Below are 26,791 nucleotides of genomic sequence, written 5' to 3' on the forward strand. Positions count from 1 at the left end.
AAACTGCATAATAATAAAACCCTCATGTCTGTTGCACCGATTTTCTGCATTGGGTTTTTCCGGGGATGACTGTCCAAAAATAAAGGTGTCCCTTGTGTGATTGTCTCAGTTATTTCAATTGATGATCTGTATATGAGTCAAGGCTGCATTTGTGTTTATTTCAGTATTTATATTCATAAATAACTTGTTAATGGAATGAACAAGTAGGAGAAATTAAACCAGATAATGCAGTAGGGATTTCTGATGTGTCAGACTTAGAAATTTCAACATGGTATCAGAGCATTATAGATCACAGGAGGACTGAAGGCACCAACAGTAATCTGAAATTTGCAATAATCGCAGCTGTCCCGAGAGACAGCGATGTTTCAGAGCAGAAGAAGTGACGCAGAGCTTGTGTCATCATTTCGAGCCAGAAGGAGGGTCAACACAGAGGCAGAGGGGCAAATCAGACCTACGTAATGCCCGGTCATCTTTCTCAGGGCCAAGAGGGGCAGATTCAGCCGTTGTCGAGATTGCGCAGAGCCTGAAAGGCTTAGTTTCTTTAGTTGCCAGAGCTTAGGGAGCTGTGGGCAGTTTGTGATTCGAGGAGCTGGTGAGACGTTGTTTCTGTCGAAGCAGAACAGTGTCTGAGGAGACAGAGCCAAGGTAGAGAGAATCACTACCTCGACAGATTTCTTGCCAAGGAATCCAGATTCGAGTTGCAGCTGCATGGAGGATTGGAGAGGAGCGGTTCAACATTTGGCCGGAGGATTTTCGTGAAGGAAATCAGGGCTCAAAGGGAGTCTAGAGGATCTTGTTCCTTAGAGAGTTTCTTGTGCCAAAGAAATCCAAATCCGAGTTTTGTTGGGGCAGCAACGAAAGAGGGAGAAGGGAACCAATTGTAGAAATTTCTGTTTTCCCACCCCCGTTTTCAGTTTCTCCTTATTTCTCCCATATAGTTAAATGCCCTTTCCCATAACCATACATTTAACAAGCTGAAAAAAAAAAAAAAAAATTGCTGAAAACACAAATTTTGGAAATTTTACAGAGTGCTGGAAATTGCAGAAATAAAAATCAGCAGTAATAAACAGCGATTAAAACACATTTAAACACTGAGATTTTTGGTCAATGTGACCCCAGAAAAACCCCCTACAACTCTTGGGGAAAACCAGTTTGAGAGCTCTTCTTTATTTCTGAAAATTTCCTTTTACAGTGAGAAATTTTCAGCAAAAAATCAGCAAGCAAATTTACAACTTATCTCTTTTCCCATGCCTCACAGCAAACTGGAAATTACAGCAAACAGGAAAGCAATAAATGCTGTACGGTCTCCTCGATTTTCATGCCCACTTTCAGCATTAAATGCTGCTGTATGGCCCTCGTTTTGCGTGCAGAAAAACCAGCAAACTGCTCCTCAATTTTTGTGCAAACCTCTCCTCGAAAATCGTGCCAAAATCTGCCTTTCACTGTATGCTGAATCAGCTGTACAAATCTGCTCAACTGCTGCCTTGGAATGTGTGCCACGCTGCTGTCTCCTTCTCCTCCCTGCTCAGAAATCTCTCTTGCTCTCTTGCTCTCCTTCTCCCAATCTGCTCATGAAAGAATTGAATCGAATGTGATTTTTTCCTCCTTTTCCTCCCTTAATATAACTCCAAGTGACTTTTGGGTGATCCAAGTGACTTTTGGGTGATCTCTAAATCCAATGGCTGAAATAGATTTAGATCAATGGTTGAGATTAAATGTTCATTTAAATCTCACTTTTTATTTTTTAATTCACCCCACTTTAATAAGGACCCACTTAGTCATTTATTTCCAAAGTCACTTTTCCTTTCTAATTTTTCATTGACTTTATAAAAGTCACTTTATAATTAGACTTAGTAACTTTATCACTTAAAGTCACTTTTAAATTAGATTTAACTTTATAAAATTATAAAGTCACTTTAGGAGAAAAATTAAATTCTTTTGGACACTTTTCCCTAGGCCAAAGATCAAAGCCCAAGGGAACCACCTGTCCTCCGGTACCAAATTTCAACACTCCCTCTTACCGAAGAAGGTGTTCCTCACCACACCCATCTTGTCTCTAAAGTAGACATGCTTGCCCCGTGGTAAGGCTTTGGTAAGGATATCTGCAACCTGCTCATCAGTGGAAATATACTCAAGCTTCACAACTCCCTTCTGAACATAGTCTCTGATGAAATGATATCTGATCCTGATATGCTTTGACCTGTCATGAAATACTGGATTCTCCGTGAGTTTATTGCAACTCTGATTATCACAGTGAATCACTGAAGGTCTCAACGGCTGACCAAATAAGCCAAACAACATCTTGCGAAGCCAGATAGCCTCACAACTAGCTAGACTGGCTGCCATATACTCTGCTTCCGCTGAACTCAGTGCTACTGACTGCTGCTTCCGGCTAAACCATGACACTACTGCTGAACCCAATCCAAAACAGCACCCTGAAGTGCTCTTCTTATCAGAAGCACAACCTGCCCAATCAGAATCAGTGTATCCTGCCAATCTCACTCCATCTCCCTGCCTGTAGTCCAGACCATAATCCACTGTCCCCTGCAAGTACCGCAAAATGTGTTTTGCAGCCACCCAGTGAACCTTCCTAGGCTCACACATAAACTGACTCATCGTGTTGACTACAAAACAGTTATCTGGTCTAGTGTTGACCAAATACATCAAGGAACCAATCAGCCGCCTGTACAATCTGGGATCCACCAACTCGGAATCCGAAGCAGGAAGCTTCTTCCAGTTGGTGATCATTGGTGTCGACATGGGTCTACAATCCTCCATGTGGAATCTGCTAAGGATGTCCACAATATACTTCCCCTGCCCCAGGAAGAAATGCCCCTCCTCCTGCCACACCTCCAAACCCAAAAAGTAATGCATCAAGTCGATGTCCTTCATCTCAAACTCCGTCGCAAGATCTCTCTTGCAGTGCTCTATGAGTCTCTCTGCACCTGTAATGATCAAGTCATCCACATACAGCACCAGAATGAGAGGCTCCTCACCAATCACAATAAAGTAAAGGTTCGGATCTGCCTCACTCTTTGTGAAACCCATCCCCTGCAAATATGTATCTATCCTGGAGTACCAAGCTCTGGGAGCTTGCTTCAGGCCATAAAGGGCCTTCTTCAGTCTGCACACATGGGACTCCTTCCCATGCACCTCAAAGCCCTGTGGCTGCTCAATGTACACCTCCTCCTATATGAAGCCATTGAGAAATGCGATCTTCACATCCATATGGTGGATCTTCCAACCCATCTCTGCTGCTATCGATATAATGGAGCGGATCGAAGTATATCGAGCCACGGGAGCGAAGATCTCCTCATAATCAACTCCCTCTGCCTGGGAGAACCCTCTAGCCACAAACCTCGCTTTGAATTTCTCAATGCTGCCATCTGCAGCATGCTTTACCTTGTAAAGCCATCTGGAAGTAACCACGGATTTGCCCTCAGGCCTCGACACCACCTCCCAAACATCATTCTTCATGATAGAAGAATACTCCTCCTGCATGGCCTCTCTCCAGACCTGTTGGCTAGCTGCCTCCTCATAGCTAGAAGGCTCAGAGTCAAGGATGCTGGTAACCATCGCCATATAGCTACAAAACCTCTCAGGTGGTCTACTCTCTCTGACCGGCCTCTTCGGCTCAGCAACAGATGTGGCATCTCTCAAGGTGTCCTGAAGCCACTTGGGCTTTCTCTTCCCTGAGCATGCTTCTCCCATAGGAGAATGAAACTCCTCCTCCTCATCACCATCAGTAGCCTGAACTCCTGACTGTCTGTCTGTTGTCCTCCTGCCTGCACCTGAACCTGTAGAAGCTGAGGTACCGTGTGAACTGTCCATCAATGGACTCCCTAGTGAACTGCTCTGTGAACTGCTCTGCATGCTGCCCGGAGCACCACCCCTCTGGCTTGGCGAGCCACTGCTCACTGACAGACCTGACATCCTCATAGATGTACCTCCGGATCATCCTGATCCCTGCCCACTAGATCCCTGCGACTGACTCAACTGCTGCTGAGGGTCTGGCTGATCCAGATACTCTAACTCCCGTGACCTCCTAAAGGCCCTATCCTCCTCGAACTTCACATCCCGTCTGACAACAACTCTCCTCTGTGCAGGAATGTAAATCCGAAAGGCCTTTGAGGTCTCACTGTAGCCCACAAAGATACCATTCTCTGCGGTGGGCTCTAGTTTGGTCCTCTTCTCCTTGGGTATATATGAGTATGTAATGCATCCAAAGATATGAAGATGACCAATATCAGGCTTCTTCCCAGAGAAAGCCTCCTCCGGAGTCATGTGCCCCAAGGCACGATGCGGACTCCTGTTCTGCAAGTAAACAGCTGTGTTGCAGGCCTCTGCCCACAAGAACAATGGCAACCCCTGATCATGTAACATGGCTTTGGCAGCCCCTATGATGGATCTGTTCTTCCTCTCCGCAACCCCGTTCTGCTGGGGGTTGTAAGGAACAGTGAACTCCCTCCTAATGCCTGCCTCCGCACAATAGTCAACAAACTCTCCAAGGGTGTACTCTCCTCCATTGTCCGACCTCAAGGACTTGATCTTTCGACCTGTCTGAGTCTCCACAAGAGCTCTGAACTCCTGAAACCGCTTGAAGACCTCACTCTTGGTCTTCATAAAATAAATCCAGGTCCTCCTGGAGTGATCATCAATGAATAAAACATAGTACTCATATCCACTCAAGGAAACATGAGACATCCGACCGCTCACAACGGAATGAATCAAATCAAGTATCCCCGTCGCTCTGCTGTCACTGCTGGGAAAAGGGGATTTGGCAAATTTGTCCATCGCACAACCTCTGCAAGTATCAAAGTGATCAGTACTGAAATCTGGCACACCTGTAGTGATCTCCCGCAATGTCCTCAAGACTCCATGATACATATGTCCCATCCTGCGGTGCCAAATCTCACACAGCTCAGAACTGCTAGCTCTGCTGTCGGTACTACTGCTCAATGCCAAAAGGGGCTGAAATGCAAACTTGTACACCTTTGCATGGCGTACACCTATCACTCTAGCTGAATCAGCTGGAGTGCCCCTGGGATACATCAACACCTGTCCTCCCCTGAACAGTACCTCATATCCTCTGTCCTCCAAAGAGGAGACGGATATGAGGTATGAGGTTCTTCCTCATCCCTGGCACATAAAGAACCTCTGACACCTTCAAGGGAGGTTTGGACTCCCTCTGAAATGTCACTGTCCCCACCACGACTGCTCTAACAACTCTATCATCACCGAGTACTACCTCAATATCAATGCCACTCTCTGAAAGCTCTGAGAAGTACTCACAGACTCCTGTCATATGACCTGAAGCCCCACTGTCCACATACCAGATACCTGAAGATGCTCCGCTAATCGAGGGAAAAGCATGCTCCCTCTGAACCTGTGTGGCAGGTGATCCTGCACTAGAAGACTCACACGTAGTGAACGCAAACTCTCGGTCAAAACGACCAGCAAAGTCCTCAATCTCTGCTGAAGCTGCCACGTCCTGGTTCTTCCCCTTCTTCTTCTTCTTCTCCGGACACAACTGCATAGTGTCCCATCTTTTGACAATTCCAACACTTCACCTTGGAATAGTCCTTCTGTGTGTTCCCCTATTTACCTTTACCTTTGCCTTTGCCCCCACCACTGCTTGTGGAAGCCTGCTTCTTCCCTTTGCCTTTCTTGCCTCCTGCCACCAGTGCTACATCCTCATCCTGCTCAACTGGCTTGGCTGCCCCAAGCTGACCTTTCCTGATCTCTGTCTGAATGCAATCATCCCAAAACCTCTCCCATGTGGGAAGGGTCTCACGTGCACAAACCCCATCAGCAAAGTTCAACCATGAACGAGGGAGGCCATTCACTAAAATCCGCACCAACTCAGTGGGTGGAATGGCCTCTCCAATCGCTGCCAACTCATCTCTCACATTAGTAATTTTTGTGAGATATCCAGCTGCACTATCATTACCCATCTTAATGTTTTTCAGCTTCTCCTTTAGGACCATCTTCCGGTTCTCATTGGTACTTTGGTAGAGATTGGACAATGCTGTCCACATCTCATGGGCATTGCTCTTTCCTCTCACATGAGAAATGCAATGGTCTTTGATTCCGTCTAGAATCAGCCTCTTACCCTTGTTGTTCTTTTTATTATAAGCAGCCAACTGAGTAGCATCAGTAGGCACAACAACAGGGTTCTGTGTGGTATGCACCATGATATCCCAGACTTCTACCTCCTCAAAGATACTCTGCATTCTCTCCTTCCAAACGCTGTAATTTGTATGCCCATCCAGCCTATCCTCCACCCTCAATCCCAATGACATCTTGCTGTCCTAAAACTGAAAAAAATAGCACTGCTGTAGTAAAGGTAAAACTGTTGTTTATGAAAAATCAGCTTGCTGGAATTTTCTGAGTGAAAAATCAGCAGCTGTAATTTTTCCTTTTGCTATCCCAAACTACCCTTCAGCACTCAAGCTCTGATACCATGTAGAAATTTCTGTTTTCCCACCCCGGTTTTCAGTTTCTCCTTATTTCTCCCATATAGTTAAATGCCCTTTCCCATAACCATACATTTAACAAGCTGAAAAAAAAAAAAAAATTGCTGAAAACACAAATTCTGGAAATTTTACAGAATGCTGGAAATTGCAGAAATAAAAATTAGCAGTAATAAACAGCCATTAAAACACATTTAAACACTGAGATTTTTTGTCAATGTGACCCTGGAAAAACCCCCTACAACACTTGGGGAAAACCAGTTTGAGAGCTCTTCTTTATTTCTGAAAAATTGCCTTTTACAGTGAGAAATTTTCAGCAAAAAATCAGCAAGCAAATTTACAACTTATCTCTTTTCCCATGCTTCACAGCAAACTGGAAATTACAGCAAACAGGAAAGCAATAAATGTTGTACGGTCTCCTCAATTTTCGTGCCCACTTTCAGCATTAAATGTTGCTGTATGGCCCTCGTTTTGCGTGCAGAAAAACCAGCAAACTGCTCCTCGATTTTTGTGCAAACCTCTCCTCGAAAATCGTGCCAAAATCTGCCTTTCACTGTATGCTGAGTCAACTGTACAAATCTGCTCAACTGCTGCCTTGGAATGTGTGCCAAGCTGATGTCTCCTTCTCCTCCCTGCTCAAAAATCTCTCTTGCTCTGTTGCTCTCCTTTTCCCAATCTGCTCATGAAAGAATTGAATTGAATGTGATATTTTCCTCCTTTTCCTCCCTTAATATAACTCCAAGTGACTTTTGGGTGATCCAAGTGACTTTTGGGTGATCTCTAAATCCAATGGCTGAAATAGATTTAGATCAATGGCTGAGATTAAATGCTCATTTAAATCTCACTTTTTATTTTTTAATTCACCCCACTTTAATAAAGACCCACTTAGTCATTTATTTCCAAAGTCACTTTTCCTTTCTAATTTTTCATTGACTTTATAAAAGTCACTTTATAATTAGACTTAGTAATTTTATCACTTAAAGTCACTTTTAAATTAGATTTAACTTTATAAAATTATAAAGTCACTTTAGGAGAAAAATTAAATTCTTTTGGACACTTTTCCCTAGGCCAAAGATCAAAGCCTAGGGAACCACCTGTCCTCCGGTACCGAATTTCAAAACTCCCTCTTACCGAAGAAGGTGTTCCTCACCACACCCATCTTGTCTCTGAAGTAGACATGCTTGCCCCGTGGTAAGGCTTTGGTAAGGATATCTGCAACCTGCTCATCAGTGGAAATATACTCAAGCTTCACAACTCCCTTCTGAACATAGTCTCTGATGAAATGATATCTGATCCCAATATGCTTTGACCTGTCATGAAATACTGGATTCTCCGTGAGTTTAATGCAACTCTGATTATCACAGTAAATCACTGAAGGTCTCAACGGCTGACCAAATAAGCCAAACAACATCTTGTGAAGCCAAATAGCCTCACAACTAGCTAGACTGGCTGCCATATACTCTGCTTCCGCTGAACTCAGTGCTACTGACTGCTGCTTCCGGCTAAACCATGACACTACTGCTGAACCCAATCCAAAACAGCACCCTGAAGTGCTCTTCTTATCAGAAGCACAACCTGCCCAATCAGAATCAGTGTATCCTGCCAATCTCACTCCATCTCCCTGCCTGTAGTCCAGACCATAATCCACTGTCCCCTGCAAGTACCGCAAAATGTGTTTTGCAGCCACCCAGTGAACCTTCCTAGGCTCACACATAAACTGACTCATCGTGTTCACTGCAAAACAGATATCTGGTCTAGTGTTGACCAAATACATCAAGGAACCAATCAGCTGCCTGTACAATGTGGGATCCACCAACTCGGAATCCGAAGCATGAAGCTTCTTCCAGTTGGTGATCATTGGTGTCGACATGGGTCTACAATCCTCCATGTGGAATCTGCTAAGGATGTCCACAATATACTTCCCCTGCCCCAGGAAGAAATGCCCCTCCTCTTGCCACACCTCCAAACCCAAAAAGTAATGCATCAAGCCGATGTCCTTCATCTCAAACTCCGTCGCAAGATCTCTCTTGCAGTGCTCTATGAGTCTCTCTGCACCTGTAATGATCAAGTCATCCACATACAACACCAGAATGAGAGGCTCCTCACCAATCACAATAAAGTAAAGGTTCGGATCTGCCTCACTCTTTGTGAAACCCATCCCCTGCAAATATGTATCTATCCTGGAGTACCAAGCTCTGGGAGCTTGCTTCAGGCCATAAAGGGCCTTCTTCAGTCTGCACACATGGGACTCCTTCCCATGCACCTCAAAGCCCTGTGGCTGCTCAATGTACACCTCCTCCTGTATGAAGCCATTGAGAAATGCGGTCTTCACATCCATCTGGTGGATCTTCCAACCCATCTCTGCTGCTATCGATATAATGGAGCGGATCGAAGTATATCGAGCCACGGGAGCGAAGATCTCCTCATAATCAACTCCCTCTGCCTGGGAGAACCCTCTAGCCACAAACCTCGCTTTGAATTTCTCAATGCTGCCATCTGCAGCATGCTTTACCTTGTAAAGCCATCTGGAAATAACCACGGATTTGCCCTCAAGCCTCGGCACCACCTCCCAAACATCATTCTTCATGATAGAAGAATACTCCTCCTGCATGGCCTCTCTCCAGACCTGTTGGCTAGCTGCCTCCTCATAGCTAGAAGGCTCAGAGTCAAGGATGCTGGTAACCATCGCCATATAGCTACAAAACCTCTCAGGTGGTCTACTCTCTCTGACCGGCCTCTTCGGCTCAGCAACAGATGTGGCATCTCTCAAGGTGTCCTGAAGCCACTTGGGATTTCTCTTCCCTGAGCATGCTTCTCCCATAGGAGAATGAAACTCCTCCTCCTCATCACCATCAGTAGCCTGAACTCCTGACTGTCTGTTTGCTGTCCTCCTGCCTGCACCTGAACCTGTAGAAGCTGAGGTACCGTGTGAACTGTCCATCAATGGACTCCCTAGTGAACTGCTCTGCATGCTGCCCGGAGCACCACCCCTCTGGCTCGGCGAGCCACTGCTCACTGACGGACCTGACATCCTCATAGATGTACCTCCGGATCCTCCTGATCCCTGCCCACTGGATCCCTGCGACTGACTCAACTGCTGCTGAGGGTCTGGCTGATCCAGATACTCTAACTCTCGTGACCTCATAAAGGCCCTGTCCTCCTCGAACTTCACATCCCGTCTGACAACAACTCTCCTCTGTGCAGGAATGTAAATCCGAAAGGCCTTTGAGGTCTCACTGTAGCCCACAAAGATACCCTTCTCTGCGGTGGGCTCTAGTTTGGTCCTCTTCTCCTTGGGTATATAGGAGTATGTAATGCATCCAAAGATATGAAGATGACCAATATCAGGCTTCTTCCCAGAGAAAGCCTCCTCCGGAGTCATGTGCCCCAAGGCACGATGCGGACTCTTGTTCTGCAAGTAAACAGCTGTGTTGCAGGCCTCTGCCCACAAGAACAATGGCAACCCCTGATCATGTAACATGGCTTTGGCAGCCCCTATGATGGATCTGTTCTTCCTCTCCGCAACCCTGTTCTGCTGGGGGTTGTAAGGTACAGTGAACTCCCTCCTAATGCCTGCCTCCGCACAATAGACAACAAACTCTCCAACGGTGTACTCTCCTCCATTGTCTGACCTCAAGGACTTGATCTTTCGACCTGTCTGAGTCTCCACAAGAGCTCTGAACTCCTGAAACCGCTTGAAGACCTCACTCTTGGTCTTCAGAAAATAAATCCAGGTCCTCCTGGAGTGATCATCAAAGAATAAAACATAGTACTCATATCCACTAAAGGAAACATGAGACATCCGACCGCTCACATCGGAACGAATCAAATCAAGTATCCCCGTCGCTCTGTTGTCACTGCTGGGAAAAGGGGATTTGTCAAATTTGCCCATCGCACAACCTCTGCAAGTATCAAAGTGATCAGTACTGAAATCTGGCACACCTGTAGTGATCTCCCGCAATGTCCTCAGGCTCCATGATACATATGTCCCATCCTGCGGTGTCAAATCTCACACAGCTCAGAACTGCTAGCTCTGCTGTCGGTACTACTGCTCAATGCCAAAAGGGGCTGAAATGCAAACTTGTACACCTTTGCATGGCGTACACCTATCACTCTAGCTGAATCAGCTGGAGTGCCCCTGGGATACATCAACACCTGTCCTCCCCTGAACAGTACCTCATATCCTCTGTCCTCCAAAGAGGAGACGGATATGAGGTATGAGGTTCTTCCTCATCCCTGGCACATAAAGAACCTCTGACACCTTCAAGGGAGGTTTGGACTCCCTCTGAAATGTCACTATCCCCACCCCGACTGCTCTAACAACTCTGTCATCACCGAGTACTACCTCAATATCAATGCCACTCTCTGAAAGCTCTAAGAAGTACTCACAGACTCCTGTCATATGACCTGAAGCCCCACTGTCCACATACCAGATACCTGAAAATGCTCCGCTAATCGAGGGAAAAGCATGCTCCCTCTGAACCTATGTGGCAGGTGATCCTGCAGTAGAAGACTCACACGTAGTGAACGCAAACTCTCGGTCAAAACGACCAGCAAATTCCTCAATCTCTGCTGAAGCTGCCACGTCCTGGTTCTTCCCCTTCTTCTTTTTCTTCTCCGGACACACAACTGCATAGTGTTCCATCTTTTGACAATTCCAACACTTCACCTTGGAATAGTCCTTCTGTGTGTTCCCCTGTTTACCTTTACCTTTGCGTTTGCCCCCACCACTGCTTGTTGAAGCCTGCTTCTTCCCTTTGCCTTTCTTGCCTCCTGCCACCAGTGCTACATCCTCATCCTGCTCAACTGGCTTGGCTGCCCCAAGCTGACCTTTCCTGATCTCTGTCTGAATGCAATCATCCCAAAACCTCGCCCATGTGGGAAGATTCTCACGTGCACAAACCCCATGAGCAAAGTTCAACCATGAACGGAGGAGGCCATTCACTGCAATCCGCACCAACTCAGTGGGTGGAATGGCCTCTCCAATCGCTGCCAACTCATCTCTCACATTAGTAATCTTTGTGAAATATCCAGCTGCACTATCATTACCCATCTTAATGTTTTTCAGCTTCTCCTTCAGAACCATCTTCCGGTTCTCATTGGTACTCTGGTAGAGATTGGACAATGTTGTCCACATCTCATGGGCATTGCTCTTTCCTCTCACATGAGAAATGCAATGGTCTTTGATTCCGTCTAGAATCAGCCTCTTACCCTTGTTGTTCTTTTTATTATAAGCAGCCAACTGAGTAGCATCAGTAGGCACAACAACAGGGTTCTATGTGGTATGCACCATGATATCCCAGACTTCTACCTCCTCAAAGATACTCTGCATTCTCTCCTTCCAAACGCTGTAATTTGTATGCCCATCCAGCCTATCCTCCACCCTCAATCCCAATGACATCTTGTTGTCCTAAAACTGAAAAAATAGCACTGCTGTAGTAACGTAAAACTGTTGTTTATGAAAAATCAGCTTGCTGGAATTTTCTGAGTGAAAAATCAGCAGCTGTAATTTTTCCTTTTGCTGTCCCAAACTGCCCTTCAGCACTCAAGCTCTGATACCATGTAGAAATTTCTGTTTTCCCACCCCGGTTTTCAGTTTCTCCTTATTTCTCTCATATAGTTAAATGCCCTTTCCCATAACCATACATTTAACAAGCTAAAACAATAAAATTAAAAAAAATAAATATATAAATAAATAAATAAAAAATAAAAATAAATTGCTGAAAACGCAAATTCTGGAAATTTTACAGAATGCTGGAAATTGCAGAAATAAAAATCAGCAGTAACAAACAGCCATTAAAACACATTTAAACACTGAGATTTTTGGTCAATGTGACCCCCCTACAACTCTTGGGGAAAACCAGTTTGAGAGCTCTTTTTTATTTCTGAAAATTGCCTTTTACAGTGAGAAATTTTCAGCAAAAAATCAACAAGCAAATTTACAACTTATCTCTTTTCCCATGCTTCACAGCAAACTGGAAATTACAGCAAATAGGAAAGCAATAAATGTTGTACGGTCTCTTCGATTTTCGTGCCCACTTTCAGCATTAAATGCTGCTGTATGGCCCTCGTTTTGCGTGCAGAAAAACCAGCAAACTGCTCCTCGATTTTTGTGCAAACCTCTCCTCGAAAATCGTGCCAAAATCTGTCTTTCACTGTATGCTGAGTCAGCTGTACAAATCTGCTCAACTGCTGCCTTGGAATGTGTGCCAAGCTGCTGTCTCCTTCTCCTCCCTGCTCAAAAATCGCTCTTGCTCTTTTGCTCTCTTGCTCTCCTTCTCCCAATCTGTTCATGAAAGAATTGAATCGAATGTGATCTTTTCCTCCTTTTCCTCCCTTAATATAACTCCAAGTGACTTTTGGGTGATCCAAGTAACTTTTGGGTGATCTCTAAATCCAATGGCTGAAATAGATTTAGATCAAAGACTGAGATTAAATGCTCATTTAAATCTCACTTTTTATTTTTTAATTCACCCCACTTTAATAAGGACCCACTTAGTCATTTATTTCCAAAGTCACTTTTCCTTTCTAATTTTTCATTGACTTTATAAAAGTCACCTTATAATTAATCTTAGTAACTTTATCACTTAAAGTCACTTTTAAATTAGATTTAACTTTATAAAATTATAAAGTCACTTTAGGAGAAAAAATAAATTCTTTTGGACACTTTTCCCTAGGCCAAAGATCAAAGCCTAAGGGAACCACCTGTCCTCCGGTACCAAATTTCAACACTCCCTCTTACCGAAGAAGGTGTTCCTCACCACACCCATCTTGTCTCTGAAGTAGACATGCTTGCCCCGTGGTAAGGCTTTGGTAAGGATATCTGCAACCTGCTCATCAGTGGAAATATACTCAAGCTTCACAACTCCCTTCTGAACATAGTCTCTGATGAAATGATATCTGATCCCAATATGCTTTGACCTGTCATGAAATACTGGATTCTCCGTGAGTTTAACGCAACTCTGATTATCACAGTAAATCACTGAAGGTCTCAACGGCTGACCAAATAAGCCAAACAACATCTTGCGAAGCCAGATAGCCTCACAACTAGCTAGACTGGCTACCATATACTCTGCTTCTGTTGAACTCAGTGCTACTGACTGCTGCTTCCGGCTAAACCATGACACTACTGCTGAAACCAATCCAAAACAGCACCCTGAAGTGCTCTTCTTATCAGAAGCACAACCTGCCCAATCAGAGTCAGTGTATCTTGCCAATCTCACTCCATCTCCTTGCCTGTAGTCCAGACCATAATCCACTGTCACCTGCAAGTACCGCAAAATGTGTTTTGCAGCCACCCAGTGAACCTTCCTAGGCGCACACATAAACTGACTCATCGTGTTGACTGCAAAACAGATATCTGGTCTAATGTTGACCAAATACATCAAGGAACCAATCAGCTGCCTGTACAATGTGGGATCCACCAACTCAGAATCCGAAGCATGAAGCTTCTTCCAGTTGGTGATCATTGGTGTCGACATGGGTCTACAATCCTCCATGTGGAATCTGCTAAGGATGTCCACAATATACTTCCCCTGCCCCAGGAAGAAATGCCCCTCCTACCACACCTCCAAACCCAAAAAGTAATGCATCAAGCCGATGTCCTTCATCTCAAACTCCGTCGCAAGATCTCTCTTGCAGTGCTCTATGAGTCTCTCTGCACCTGTAATGATCAAGTCATCCACATACAGCACCAAAATGAGAGGCTCCTCACCAATCACAATAAAGTAAAGGTTCGGATCTGCCTCACTCTTTGTGAAACCCATCCCCTGCAAATATGTATCTATCCTGGAGTACCAAGCTCTGGGAGCTTGCTTCAGGCCATAAAGGGCCTTCTTCAGTCTGCACACATGGGACTCCTTCCCATGCACCTCAAAGCCCTGTGGCTGCTCAATGTACACCTCCTCCTGTATGAAGCCATTGAGAAATGCGGTCTTCACATCCATCTGGTGGATCTTCAAACCCATCTCTGCTGCTATCGATATAATGGAGCGGATCGAAGTATATCGAGCCACAGGAGCGACCTGGGAGAACCCTCTAGCCACAAACCTCGCTTTGAATTTCTCAATGCTGCCATCTGGAAGTAACCACGGATTTGCCCTCAGGCCTCGGCACCACCTCCCAAACATCATTCTTCATGATAGAAGAATACCCCTCCTGCATGGCCTCTCTCCAGACCTGTTGGCTAGCTGCCTCCTCATAGCTAGAAGGCTCAGAGTCAAGGATGCTGGTAACCATCGCCATATAGCTACAAAACCTCTCAGGGGGTCTACTCTCTCTGACCGGCCTCTTCGGCTCAGCAACAGATGTGGCATCTCTCAAGGTGTCCTGAAGCCACTTGGGCTTTCTCTTCCCTGAGCATGCTTCTCCCATAGGAGAATGAAACTCCTCCTCCTCATCACCATCAGTAGCCTGAACTCCTGACTGTCTGTCTGCTGTCCTCCTGCCTGCACCTGAACCTGTAGAAGCTGAGGTACCGTGTGAACTGTCCATCAATGGACTCCCTAGTGAACTGTTCTGTGAACTGCTCTGCATGCTGCCCGGAGCACCACCCCTCTGGCTCGACGAGCCACTGCTCACTGACGGACCTGACATCCTCATAGATGTACCTCCGGATCCTCCTGATCCCTGCCCACTGGATCCCTGCAACTGACTCAACTGCTGCTGAGGGTTTGGCTGATCCAGATACTCTAACTCCCGTGACCTCCTAAAGGCCCTGTCCTCCTCGAACTTCACATCCCATCTGACAACAACTCTCCTCTATGCAGGAATGTAAATCCGAAAGGTCTTTGAGGTCTCACTGTAGCCCACAAAGATACCCTTCTCTGCGGTGGGCTCTAGTTTGGTCCTCTTCTCCTTGGGTATATAGGAGTATGTAATGCATCCAAAGATATGAAGATGACCAATATCAGGCTTCTTCCCAGAGAAAGCCTCCTCCGGAGTCATGTGCCCCAAGGCACGATGCGGACTCCCGTTCTGCAAGTAAACAGCTGTGTTGCAGGCCTCTGCCCACAAGAACAATGGCAACCCCTGATCATGTAACATGGCTTTGGCAGCCCCTATGATGGATCTGTTCTTCCTCTCCGCAACCCCGTTCTGCTGGGGGTTGTAAGGAACAGTGAACTCCCTCCTAATGCCTGCCTCCGCACAATAGTCAACAAACTCTCCAAGGGTGTACTCTCCTCCATTGTCCGACCTCAAGGACTTGATCTTTCGACCTATCTGAGTCTCCACAAGAGCTCTGAACTCCTGAAACCGCTTGAAGACCTCACTCTTGGTCTTCAGAAAATAAATCCAGGTCCTCCTGGAGTGATCATCAATGAATAAAACATAGTACTCATATCCACTCAAGGAAACATGAGCCATCCGACCGCTCACATCGGAACGAATCAAATCAAGTATCCCCGTCGCTCTGCTGTCACTGCTGGGAAAAGGGGATTTGGCAAATTTGCTCATCGCACAACCTCTGCAAGTATCAAAGTGATCAGTACTGAAATCTGGCACACCTGTAGTGATCTCCCGCAATGTCCTCAAGGCTCCATGATACATATGTCCCATCCTGCGGTGCCAAATCTCACACAGCTCAGAACTGCTAGCTCTGCTGTCGGTACTACTGCTCAATGCCAAAAGGGGCTGGAATGCAAACTTGTACACCTTTGCATGGCGTACACCTATCACTCTAGCTGAATCAGCTGGAGTGCCCCTGGGATACATCAACACCTGTCCTCCCCTGAACAGTACCTCATATCCTCTGTCCTCCAAAGCTGAGACGGATATGAGGTTCTTCCTCATCCCTGGCACATAAAGAACCTCTGACACCTTCAAGGGAGGTTTGGACTCCCTCTGAAATGTCACTGTCCCCACCCCGACTGCTCTAACAACTCTGTCATCACCGAGTACTACCTCAATATCAATGCCACTCTCTGAAAGCTCTGAGAAGTACTCACAGACTCCTGTCATATGACGTGAAGCCCCACTGTCCACATACCAGATACCTGAAGATGCTCCGCTAATCGAGGGAAAAGCATGCTCCCTCTGAACCTATGTGGCAGGTGATCCTACACTAGAAGACTCACACGTAGTGAATGCAAACTCTCGGTCAAAACGACGAGCAAAGTCCTCAATCTCTGCTAAAGCTGCCACGTCCTGGTTCTTCCCCTTCTTCTTCTTCTTCTCCGGACACACAACTGCATAGTGTCCCATCTTTTGACAATTCCAACACTTCACCTTGGAATAGTCCTTCTGTGTGTTCCCCTGTTTACCTTTACCTTTGCCTTTGCCCCCACCACTGCTTGTGGAAGCCTGCTTCTTCCCTTTGCCTTTCTTGCCTCCTGCCACCAGTGCTACATCCTCATCCTGCTCAACTGGCTTGGCTGCACCAAGCTGACCTTTCCTGATCTCTGTCTGAATGCAATCATCCCAAAACCTCTCCCATGTGGGAAGGGTCTGACGTGCACAAACCCCATCAGCAAAGTTCAACCATGAACGGGGGAGGCCATTCACTGCAATCCGCACCAACTCAGTGGGTGGAATGGCCTCTCCAATCGCTGCCAACTCATCTCTCACATTAGTAATCTTTGTGAGATATCCAGCTGCACTATCATTACCCATCTTAATGTTTTTCAGCTTTTCCTTCAGGACCATCTTCCGGTTCTCATTGGTACTCTGGTAGAGATTGGACAATGTTGTCCACATCTCATGGGCATTGCTCTTTCCTCTCACATGAGAAATGCAATGGTCTTTGACTCCATCTAGAATCAGCCTCTTACCCTTGTTGTTCTTTTTATTATAAGCAGCCAACTGAGTAGCATCAGTAGGCACAACAACAGGGTTCTGTGTGGTATGCACCATGATATCCAAGATTTCTACCTCCTCAAAGATACTCTGCATTCTCTCCTTCCAAACGCTATAATTTGTATGCCCATCCAGCCTATCCTCCACCCTCAATCCCAATGACATCCTGCTGTCCTAAAACTGAAAAAATAGCACTGCTGTAGTAAAGGTAAAACTGTTGTTTATGAAAAATCAGCTTGCTGGAATTTTCTGAGTGAAAAATCAGCAGCTGTAATTTTTCCTTTTGCTGTCCCAAACTGCCCTTCCACACTCAAGCTCTGATACCATGTAGAAATTTCTGTTTTCCCACCCCGGTTTTCAGTTTCTCCTTATTTCTCCCATATAGTTAAATGCCCTTTCCCATAACCATACATTTAACAAGCTGAAAAAAAAAAAAAAAAAAAAATAAAATAAAAAAAAAAAAAAAAATTTGCTGAAAACACAAATTCTGGAAATTTTACAGAATGCTGGAAATTGCAGAAATAAAAATCAGCAGTAATAAACAGCCATTAAAACACATTTAAACACTGAGATTTTTGGTTAATGTGACCCTGGAAAAACCCCCTACAACTCTTGGGGAAAACCAGTTTGAGAGCTCTTCTTTATTTCTGAAAATTGCCTTTTACAGTGAGAAATTTTCAGCAAAAAATCAGCAAGCAAATTTACAACTTATCTCTTTTTCCATGCTTCACAGCAAACTGGAAATTACAGCAAACAGGAATGCAATAAATGTTGTACGGTCTCCTCGATTTTCGTGCCCACTTTCAGCATTAAATGCTGCTGTATGGCCCTCGTTTGTGTGCAGAAAAACCAGCAAACTGCTCCTCGATTTTTGTGCAAACCTCTCCTCGAAAATCGTGCCAAAATCTGCCTTTCACTGTATGCTGAATCAGCTGTACAAATCTGCTCAACTGCTGCCTTGGAATGTGTGCCAAGCTGCTGTCTCCTTCTCCTCCCTGCTCAGAAATCTCTGTTGCTCTCTTGTTCTCTTGCTCTCCTTCTCCCAATCTGCTCATGAAAGAATTGAATCGAATGTGATCTTTTCCTCCTTTTCCTCCCTTAATATAACTCCAAGTGACTTTTGGGTGATCCAAGTAACTTTTGCGTGATCTCTAAATCCAATGGCGGAAATAGATTTAGATCAATGGCTGAGATTAAATGCTCATTTAAATCTCACTTTTTATTTTTTAATTCACCCCACTTTAATAAGGACCCACTTAGTCATTTATTTCCAAAGTGACTTTTCCTTTCTAATTTTTCATTGACTTTATAAAAGTCACTTTATAATTAGACTTAGTAACTTTATCACTTAAAGTCACTTTTAAATTAGATTTAACTTTATAAAATTATAAAGTCACTTTAGGAGAAAAATTAAATTCTTTTGGACACTTTTCCCTAGGCCAAAGATCAAAGCCTAAGGGAACCACCTGTCCTCCGGGACCAAATTTCAACACCAATTCGACATTTTGGCAGAGATGGAAGCCACATCTCCAGGAGGGAAGTGGGGTGATCTGGAGTTGTAGTTTGAAAGGACTACAGAATGGGACAGGATCCTTGAAGTTCCCAAACTCTTGGATCACATCCAGCTACGGGAGCCCTTAACGACAGTAGCAAAATGATAGATGTTGGTGGAGCAAAGTGTATTGGAGCAGCAAGGCAATGCTTGGGTGCAAAAATCTGAGGCAGCTCATTAGAGGTTGCAACAGTGCGAGAGGCACATAGGTGTATGCAACAGCGCAGTGGCAGCAAAAGGAGCACAGTATAGTAGTAGAGGCAACTTTAGTTTCACGAGGCTTCCAGACTGACCGGGATGTTAGTATTTGGGAGAAGTCAGTTACCTACTTCTGGGTAACTAAGTTGGAGTGCAGTAGTTAGCAGTGGCAATGCTAGGGGCGGCATGGGCATCATATTGAGAGGAAGCAATAGTATAGATGTAGTAGTGGTAGTGGCAGTGTCATGGGAAGCGGTATAGGAAGCAGTCGTGCAGATGATGTCAGGCAGTAGGCCAAGCATCAGCACAGGCACCGTTGTGAAGGATTAGTGTGATGTTTCCATGGTGAAGCATTAATAGAGCACATTCCTCGCTAAGAGGGAGTGTTGATTTGTGGTAGCATCGGATGTGCTCTAGCCATGAAAATTGGTGGAGAGGCTAAGGCACATAAGATCTCCAAGACCCATAATCGTTTGGGGAAATTCCACCTGATTGGAGAGATATTAAAATAATTAATATTTTTAATGGGGTTCCTAAGTCTAAACTTAAGAAAATTAAAATATTAATGGGTATTAATATAAAACTAGGTGATAATGTTCTAAATGACATGGATCAAGCCAAATCTAATCTTAGCCGTTGATTAGGGACTTAATCTCGGCCATTGAAGACTCAACAAGAAAAGTATAAGAAGAGGTTTGAAGGTCAGTTGGAGATACACCAAATTAATCAGTCAGTTTGATTTTCTGGAGCGAGGTTTTGTTGAGAGAATTGAGCTAGTGATCTGTTGCAGTGAGGGGCAGTTCGGCACAAGGCCAAGAATACATTGCAGAGAGACAGAGATAGTGTCAGAGAGATAGCGCAGGGCCTGGAGAGGCTGACACAAAGGTAGTTGGGAGCTACGCAGAGGCTTCAGTAGCTGCGCAGAAACTAGTAGAACTGACGCGAGGCCAAGAGGCAGCACCAAGAGATTTTTTTGTGGGGCAGACTAAGTGCTGGTAAGCTGGGAAGGGTGAGGCAGAGCAATAGAGAAGTTTGGAGCAACTTTCGTTGTCTAGCTAAGGAGCTGTCGTAGTTGTTGTGGGATAGTTCATCCGGTGATTGGTCAGTCGAAATATCTGTCTCCGAGGAGAGGTATTACTGCCAAGGACATTCTCTGTTGGGTGAGCCATTTATGGCACCCTAGTTGTATTCAGAAACTGCAAAAAAATAAAACCCTCATATCTGCTGCACCAATTTTCCCGCATTAGGTTTTTCCAGGGATGATTGTCCAAAAATAACAGTGTCCCTTGTGTGATTGTCTCAGTTATTTCAGTTTCTAATCTGTATATGAGTTAAGGTTTCATTTGTGTTTATTTCAGTATTTATATTCATTAATAACTTGTTAATGGAATGAATAAGTAAGAGAAATTAAAACAGATAATGCAATAGGGATTTCTGATGTGTCAGACTTAGAAATTTCAACACAAACTGTTGAAGAATGTAACTAGTATCGGTCTTCATAATTGTATTTGAGTCATGATGTAATTTATTTATCAAAAGAAAGAAAATAAATTTTATTATTAAAGAAATTGACTTATTAAAGCATGGGTTTCATGCTTGGGTCATTTGTTTATAGGTCAAAGCCTCCATTGCAAGCTTCTAGGGTTTATGTCAAGTGTCCTTGTCCATGTCATAATGTAAAGAACCCTTCTTGGGATTTATTTGTCAAGAAAGAAAATTATTTTAATGTAAATTAGGTCTTCTAGGCCTCCTCCACCAAGTCAGCCTCAAACTGGACAAGTTGGCCTAAACTAAGGGGCAAAAACACCTATATAAAGGCAGCAACTCGACCTCATTTGGAAGGCACTCACTCACCAAGTTCGATTTGTATCTTCTGGGGCCAGAAAAAGTGAATTTCAAGGAAGAAGAAGAAGAAGGTTAGCGAAAAAGGAGGAGGTCTCTCTCAAGTACTAAAAGTCAAAATTTGCTCTCTCTCCCTCACATGTGTCAATCTATTGAGCTGCTGGAGAGGCCGAAACTAAGTTCTGTTGCTGAGTCGAAGTTCTGTTGTTGGGGTCGAAATTCTGTCGTTGGGAAGTCGAATTTCTGGGTTGATGTTGGACTGTAGTTGTTGAACAAGAAGAGACTATTAAAGGTTGTTGTATCTCAATAGAAGGCTGACTTGGTGGAGGACAAAGGTCTGTAGATCTAAGGGCTTGGTCTATCTCATTTTGAATTACCAAAGAAAGAGTTATTCACTAGGTTTCCCCTACAGAGAGGTTTTAGCCCTTGTTGAGTGTCTATATCTGGTGTCCTTGATCTTCGTGTTTTGGTTTTGGTAATTGCTTGATGAACTAAGATGAAAGAAGAACACAAGAAAGATAATAAGAACTCAAAGATATCACAAGCAATTATCAACATAAGAAGATTTTTCTGCCTTTCTGATTTTCTAACACAAACCTCACTTATTTCTGCATTCCCATACATATATGCACACAATCCTTATTCCCTTCTTAAAACACTAGTGCGTTGGGCACTTTGTCAGCTCTGCCATTTGGCATCTACTGTATTTCGGTCTGTACTCCAACTAGCAGTATTCCACAGACCTAAAACAATCACCCTCAGCTTTTAAAATTTGCTGGAAATCTCCTTTTTTCTCTTTCTGTCCCCCAAAGGTTATGATCATTCTTGCTACAGGTCTATGCTAAGAAGAATGTCTGCTGCGACACAGGCCTGACGTTCATTCATCCAAAGTTTCAAGAAGGGGGGAGGGGGAGGCAGCAGCATGGGTGTGAGGATTGGACTGCTGTCTTTAAATCCAACAGAATGTATAAAGAGAATTCTACAGATCTAAAATATACTTGCCACCTACAGGATCAGGTCTGCAAATCATGCTTGAAACACCTTGGTCATTTTGTGAATGTTTTTCAAGGGTTTTACCAGAGGCAATAGTACCGAGCTTGGGTTCTTTCTGTTTCCATTTTAGCCGTATATCCTTACCTCCCAGGTTTTGGCACCCCTAGGATTATCCTTATTCATTGGTGGGTAACGGGCAACATACAATTATTATAAGTTCTTTGATTCCCAAGCCTTTGACCACAGAAGAAACCTTGGTCCTTTGAAATTTAGAAATTATATTAAAATTCTTTCTATTGCCAACAATAAAGAAAGCAACATAAATATTAAGAGAAAGAAGAAATCGCAGAGACAATACACTACCAAAAATTTTAAAAACAAAGATAAATCTGACATCAAGGAAAAGTGTCTGGAACAATCATTTGGAAATCACAAGAAGTCATTCCTCCAATTGCTAACTGACGCCAAAAATTAGCAATTCTATTTGAAAAGAACCGAGACACTTGTTATTCTATGGTCAACCACTGAAGAGATCAGAAATAAAAATGCTGTGCTGCCCATCAGGAAAAGAGATTCACTGTGAGAAAAAATAATTGCAATCGTATTTAGCCACAATTTTGCCATAAATAAATAACGGTCAATCTGTAGCCGCCACAACAAGTCTGCCACAAAGAACAAATCTAACATGGGTTAATCATATTACCATATTATTCCAGCAAAGACATTTACCAAAGTCATGAATCTTTGATTGGTTAATGGTTAGTTATATTATTGCAATCTAAACATATCCTTCACATCATCGTTATTGTTGTCAACTTTGTTTCTTTAGTGGGATATGATAAAACATGATTAGGGACAAGGTATAAGATAAGATCATTTTAGTAATAACCACTAAAGAAGATCGATGGGACTGTCAAGGATAATCATATTGATACATAGTGAGAGTTCAAAAATGGCTCCTATAGAAATAAGATCTAAGCTAAATCATGAGAGCTAAAACTCCAGAAACTAAGAGAAGATCTAAATGAAGAATGTACAATATGCATGGATCCTAAATAAGGAGTGCCCAAAAGGTCAGTGAATCAAGATTGGTTAGATCTAGCTCCCCTACCATCCAAGGTCGAGTGGAGAAAACTTAAGGTAAAAACTTATCCAGAGGGCATAGAGGAGGATCTAGATTCAGTACTACACAAGGTCCGACTACCACTGAGGCCTGGGTGATCTCCTGTGACAGTTGGGATGGGAACTGAACTGACAATGCCAATGTGGGCTCTAGAAGTGGAAATAGTCCTACCAATCAACTCTAAGATGGAATTGGAGCCATGGTCGCTATCCATCTGTCTCTTAGCGCCCCTAGCAGATGGGAGCACCAGAAAAAAGGAAGTGATCATTTAGATGTCCAAAGAGTATGGGAATGAAGCCTAAAGACCACTTGTATGCTAAGGCTGAGCACCTCTGGTTAGGGTACTTGAAGAAACTAGCCAGGGTCTACAACTCCCTAAAAAGACAATGGTAATGCCCTCAGATGTCATACCACAGGGGCAATGGTAGATGAAATGCAGCTGTCTCGACCTCTCAAAGATGAGACAGCTTGCAAATCCCATCTGAGAGGTCAAATTGGTTTTCCAACTCCACCCAAAGTCTATGTGAGCCCACCTTAAACTGGCCTAGAGAAATTTGGAGAGCATGCGTCCAATGACAGTGCATATAGGGAGGCTAGTCAAAGAGTCCATCTCTCAGCTCCATGAAGTGCTTGGTGTATAAAGCTATCTTCGAACATAACCCACCCGAAGAGTGTTTGTCCAAGATTAAAGTGACCTATATGAACTTCCTGTGGATGTCGTCCTGGTTGATCCTGTTCAACTCCTACCTGGTAGGTATGAGATGACCTGGTGCATCAAAGCAGTATCTGAATGGAAGAAGTTTGTCCAATGAAATATGCAGACTCTAGAAGAAATCATTTTAAAGATGAAGGTTAAAATTGTTTCTTGGAAGGTGAGGGATGCCACCCACATAGATAAAAAAACACATTCCAAAGGAGCTCTAATCAATGATTTTGGGCTCCTAGCTTTTGCCCAATTTTAAATGAGGCAGCATGCCATAATGCACCCAGATGGAAAACAACTATCTTCACGGTATTCACATGTGATTCATGCCTCATGTTCTCAATGAAGGCTTTGACCTAATAACATTATTATGATTCTTCCAGATTGGGTTGCGCTTTTTTTCTAAATATGATCAAATACTTCACCTGAAAAGACCCCATTATAGCAATGGATGACTAATAACCTCCGATCAGCTAATTGAATTTTAGGACTGTAATACAGTAGAATGAGAAGGTGATGGAAACATGCTGCTTTAATCCACTTGGTGCCGCCAAAAACCAAACAGAAAGTTTATTACCGTGAACTTGGTGTTGTGACATAATAAATCTATGTAGTGCTATTACAATGTCATGGAAGAGCAGGGTAGACACAGAAAGTTTGCTTATCATGTTTTCACATCTGCAGTAAGGTTTTTAGAAGAAAATGAGAGCATGATACATCTCTAAGAGAACTCCATCTCAACACTGAGAATAAACATAAAACAAGTACCAGATTTGTAAGTCAAATGCCATACCTAGCGTGAATTCAAAGCCCAATCCTGTGAAGGTTCCACAAGCAAAGGCTGCCAAATCCGCAGATAGGGCACAAGTAATAATTGGATGTAGTAGCTTCTTGGCAGTAGGTGGAAATCTGCACATAAGCATAAATATAAAAAAAAATGCTTAAAAATTGGTAGCTTTTCCAATGTAGAATGAAAATAAATACAAAACACTCTAGAACAATGAGTGGATGAATATATGCTTATCTTTGCCCAGAAATATAAACCATTTGAGGTGTTATTGAAAATATCTACAAATAATAAAGATATTTTACCCAGATCCAATGATGAATCCTAACGCAGTTGCCGCTAAAAGAAACGGAAGGCATGTTCGAGCATAAGTTCCAAATGCAAGGGGTGAAAGAACAGTCAAAATAAATGAAACTGACAAGATAATAGTCCAGAACCAAATCTCTTTTCTTGAAAAAGGAGAAGGCTTTGGCATGGGCTCTGCTGCTATCATTTCTGTTCTGACCATCTTTCTTACGGCAATGGCTGTGTACCCCGCAACATAGAGTGATGCTGCCCAGCCTCCAACTGTATAAATAAACACAAGAAAGATGTAAATATCTCCATTTAAAAAATTTGAAGCTTACCACTATCTTTAAACTTTACTAAGAGATTTCCTTAGTCTTCCAGTTATGTTATTTCATGATCCTAATAATTTATCCACTTTTTTCTAAAGCTCATGCAAGATGCATTAATGAAATTAACAGAGTAGAGTTTTGTTGGCTAATAAAAGAATTAAGCAGCCTCACCTAAGATGGTTATTATAAATAGATCCAATGCCAGTTACAATAGTGTAATTCTAATGCCAACTAGGCATCAAGAAACTAGACACCAAAAAAAAATCAATGCCAAAGTTCACCACTACACACTGAGATGAAATAGTTAGACAAATCAGGTTTAGCTCTTCCCTTTCCAAACAAAGTTTAAGATAAACTACTCCAAAACCTTGGAAAGAGAGAATATGCCAACTTTCTAAAAATGTGGAAAGGCAGAAAAGAAAATGTGTGTTTGAGGAATCCCAACTACCATGGAAGCTTCAGCCAACTTCCCAGATAATAAGATAATAATTAATTGATGTTCAACAAATGATTACAAAAGTAGGTCAATAGGACTAAAATGTGCACCCAACGCAAACATAGTGTTGGAGTGCAAAGGAACTCCTAAACTGATGTTGGAAGCATTAAAAAGGAAAAATAAGAAAGCATAACTAAGTGTCTAGCTAAGTCATTTGCTATCAGTGTACCAAAAGATGCAAAAGTATACGTTAATGAGACAATAGAAAGGCCATGTTACCCACCAAAGTGGATGCCCCTGTAGGAGAAAACTTTTGTCCTGCCAACCATGCAGCCCCTAACAGCCCTGGCTGACGACATGCCATTTTATCTCTGCAACCTGCATCAATCATATACTTTCTCACCCATCCAATAGGAACACATGGACGAAGGTGGGCTTCCAATCAAAGGGTACTTTATTCACTTTGCAATTGGGTGTTTATGCTTTTTCGTATCTGGGCTTTTGATATGGATTATGGGGTCACCTAGAAGAATGAGGGGTTTTGACCATGATCTTGTTCCCAAAACTTAAATCGGTGGTTAATCTTCAATCCTAGGCCAATGGGACCTCCCATAATGGCCCAATGGTTATAGGAGAGGCACTACTTGGGAAGCCATGATTGAGATAGCCTATTCCATCTATCCCTATTCCATACTTACCGCTTTCCATCTTACATTACATGTGCATGTTCCACCTCCATTCTTCGGGTTCAATTGACCATTGGTTCTCTCAGATTTGGCACCCATACATCCACATACCTGGCTAGGGCGTGAAACTTTGCCATCGGAGGTTGATGCAACTAAAATAAAAAGGAAAAAACATATAATGGCCACAAGCAAAATTGAAGAAAGAAGATCAAAATGCAAAAGATGGTGGGGACATACACATCAGCATGTCGGCAAACGCCTAGCATGAGCTCAATAGCACTCATTATGACCATCACCCAATTCCTAAGCACATGTTGCTCATATACATCATAAGAGGAACCCTGGCATGTCCCCAACCCCGATGGGCAACAAGTTGCCTTAATTAATGGTTAATACAACGGCTATACATCATACAAAGCAATCTCTAACCCTTTGAGCTACGAGTAATAATACAAAGAAAAACCATGCAAAAGGCACACAAAAGGGGTGGAAAACCAAAGGCCGAGTTGGTATCTCATGCATCCATGGTTTCTCCCTTCTTACATCTATACACTCAGGATGTGGATCCCCATCATGTTGGTCCCTTT

At 43.5% G+C, this 26,791-nt stretch overlaps 1 protein-coding gene across 1 annotated transcript in view; it reads right to left on the reverse strand.

The window, feature by feature from the left end:
* LOC149267437 (plastidal glycolate/glycerate translocator 1, chloroplastic-like) overlaps nucleotides 1-26,791 on the reverse strand; it is a 92,978-nt gene that overhangs the window by 10,058 nt on the left and 56,129 nt on the right. The window contains exons 3-4 of the mRNA XM_089398823.1: nucleotides 24,771-25,032; nucleotides 24,472-24,587 (exon numbers count right to left, since the gene is read on the reverse strand). Coding sequence (XP_089254949.1) covers nucleotides 24,472-24,587; nucleotides 24,771-25,032 — 378 coding nt within the window. The remainder of the gene's footprint in view (nucleotides 1-24,471; nucleotides 24,588-24,770; nucleotides 25,033-26,791) is intronic.

This window comes from Pinus tabuliformis, chromosome 6, assembly GCF_031772625.1.
Source record: "Pinus tabuliformis cultivar Carrire ecotype Pingquan chromosome 6, CPIR1, whole genome shotgun sequence".
NCBI classification, from domain to species: domain Eukaryota; kingdom Viridiplantae; phylum Streptophyta; class Pinopsida; order Pinales; family Pinaceae; genus Pinus; species Pinus tabuliformis.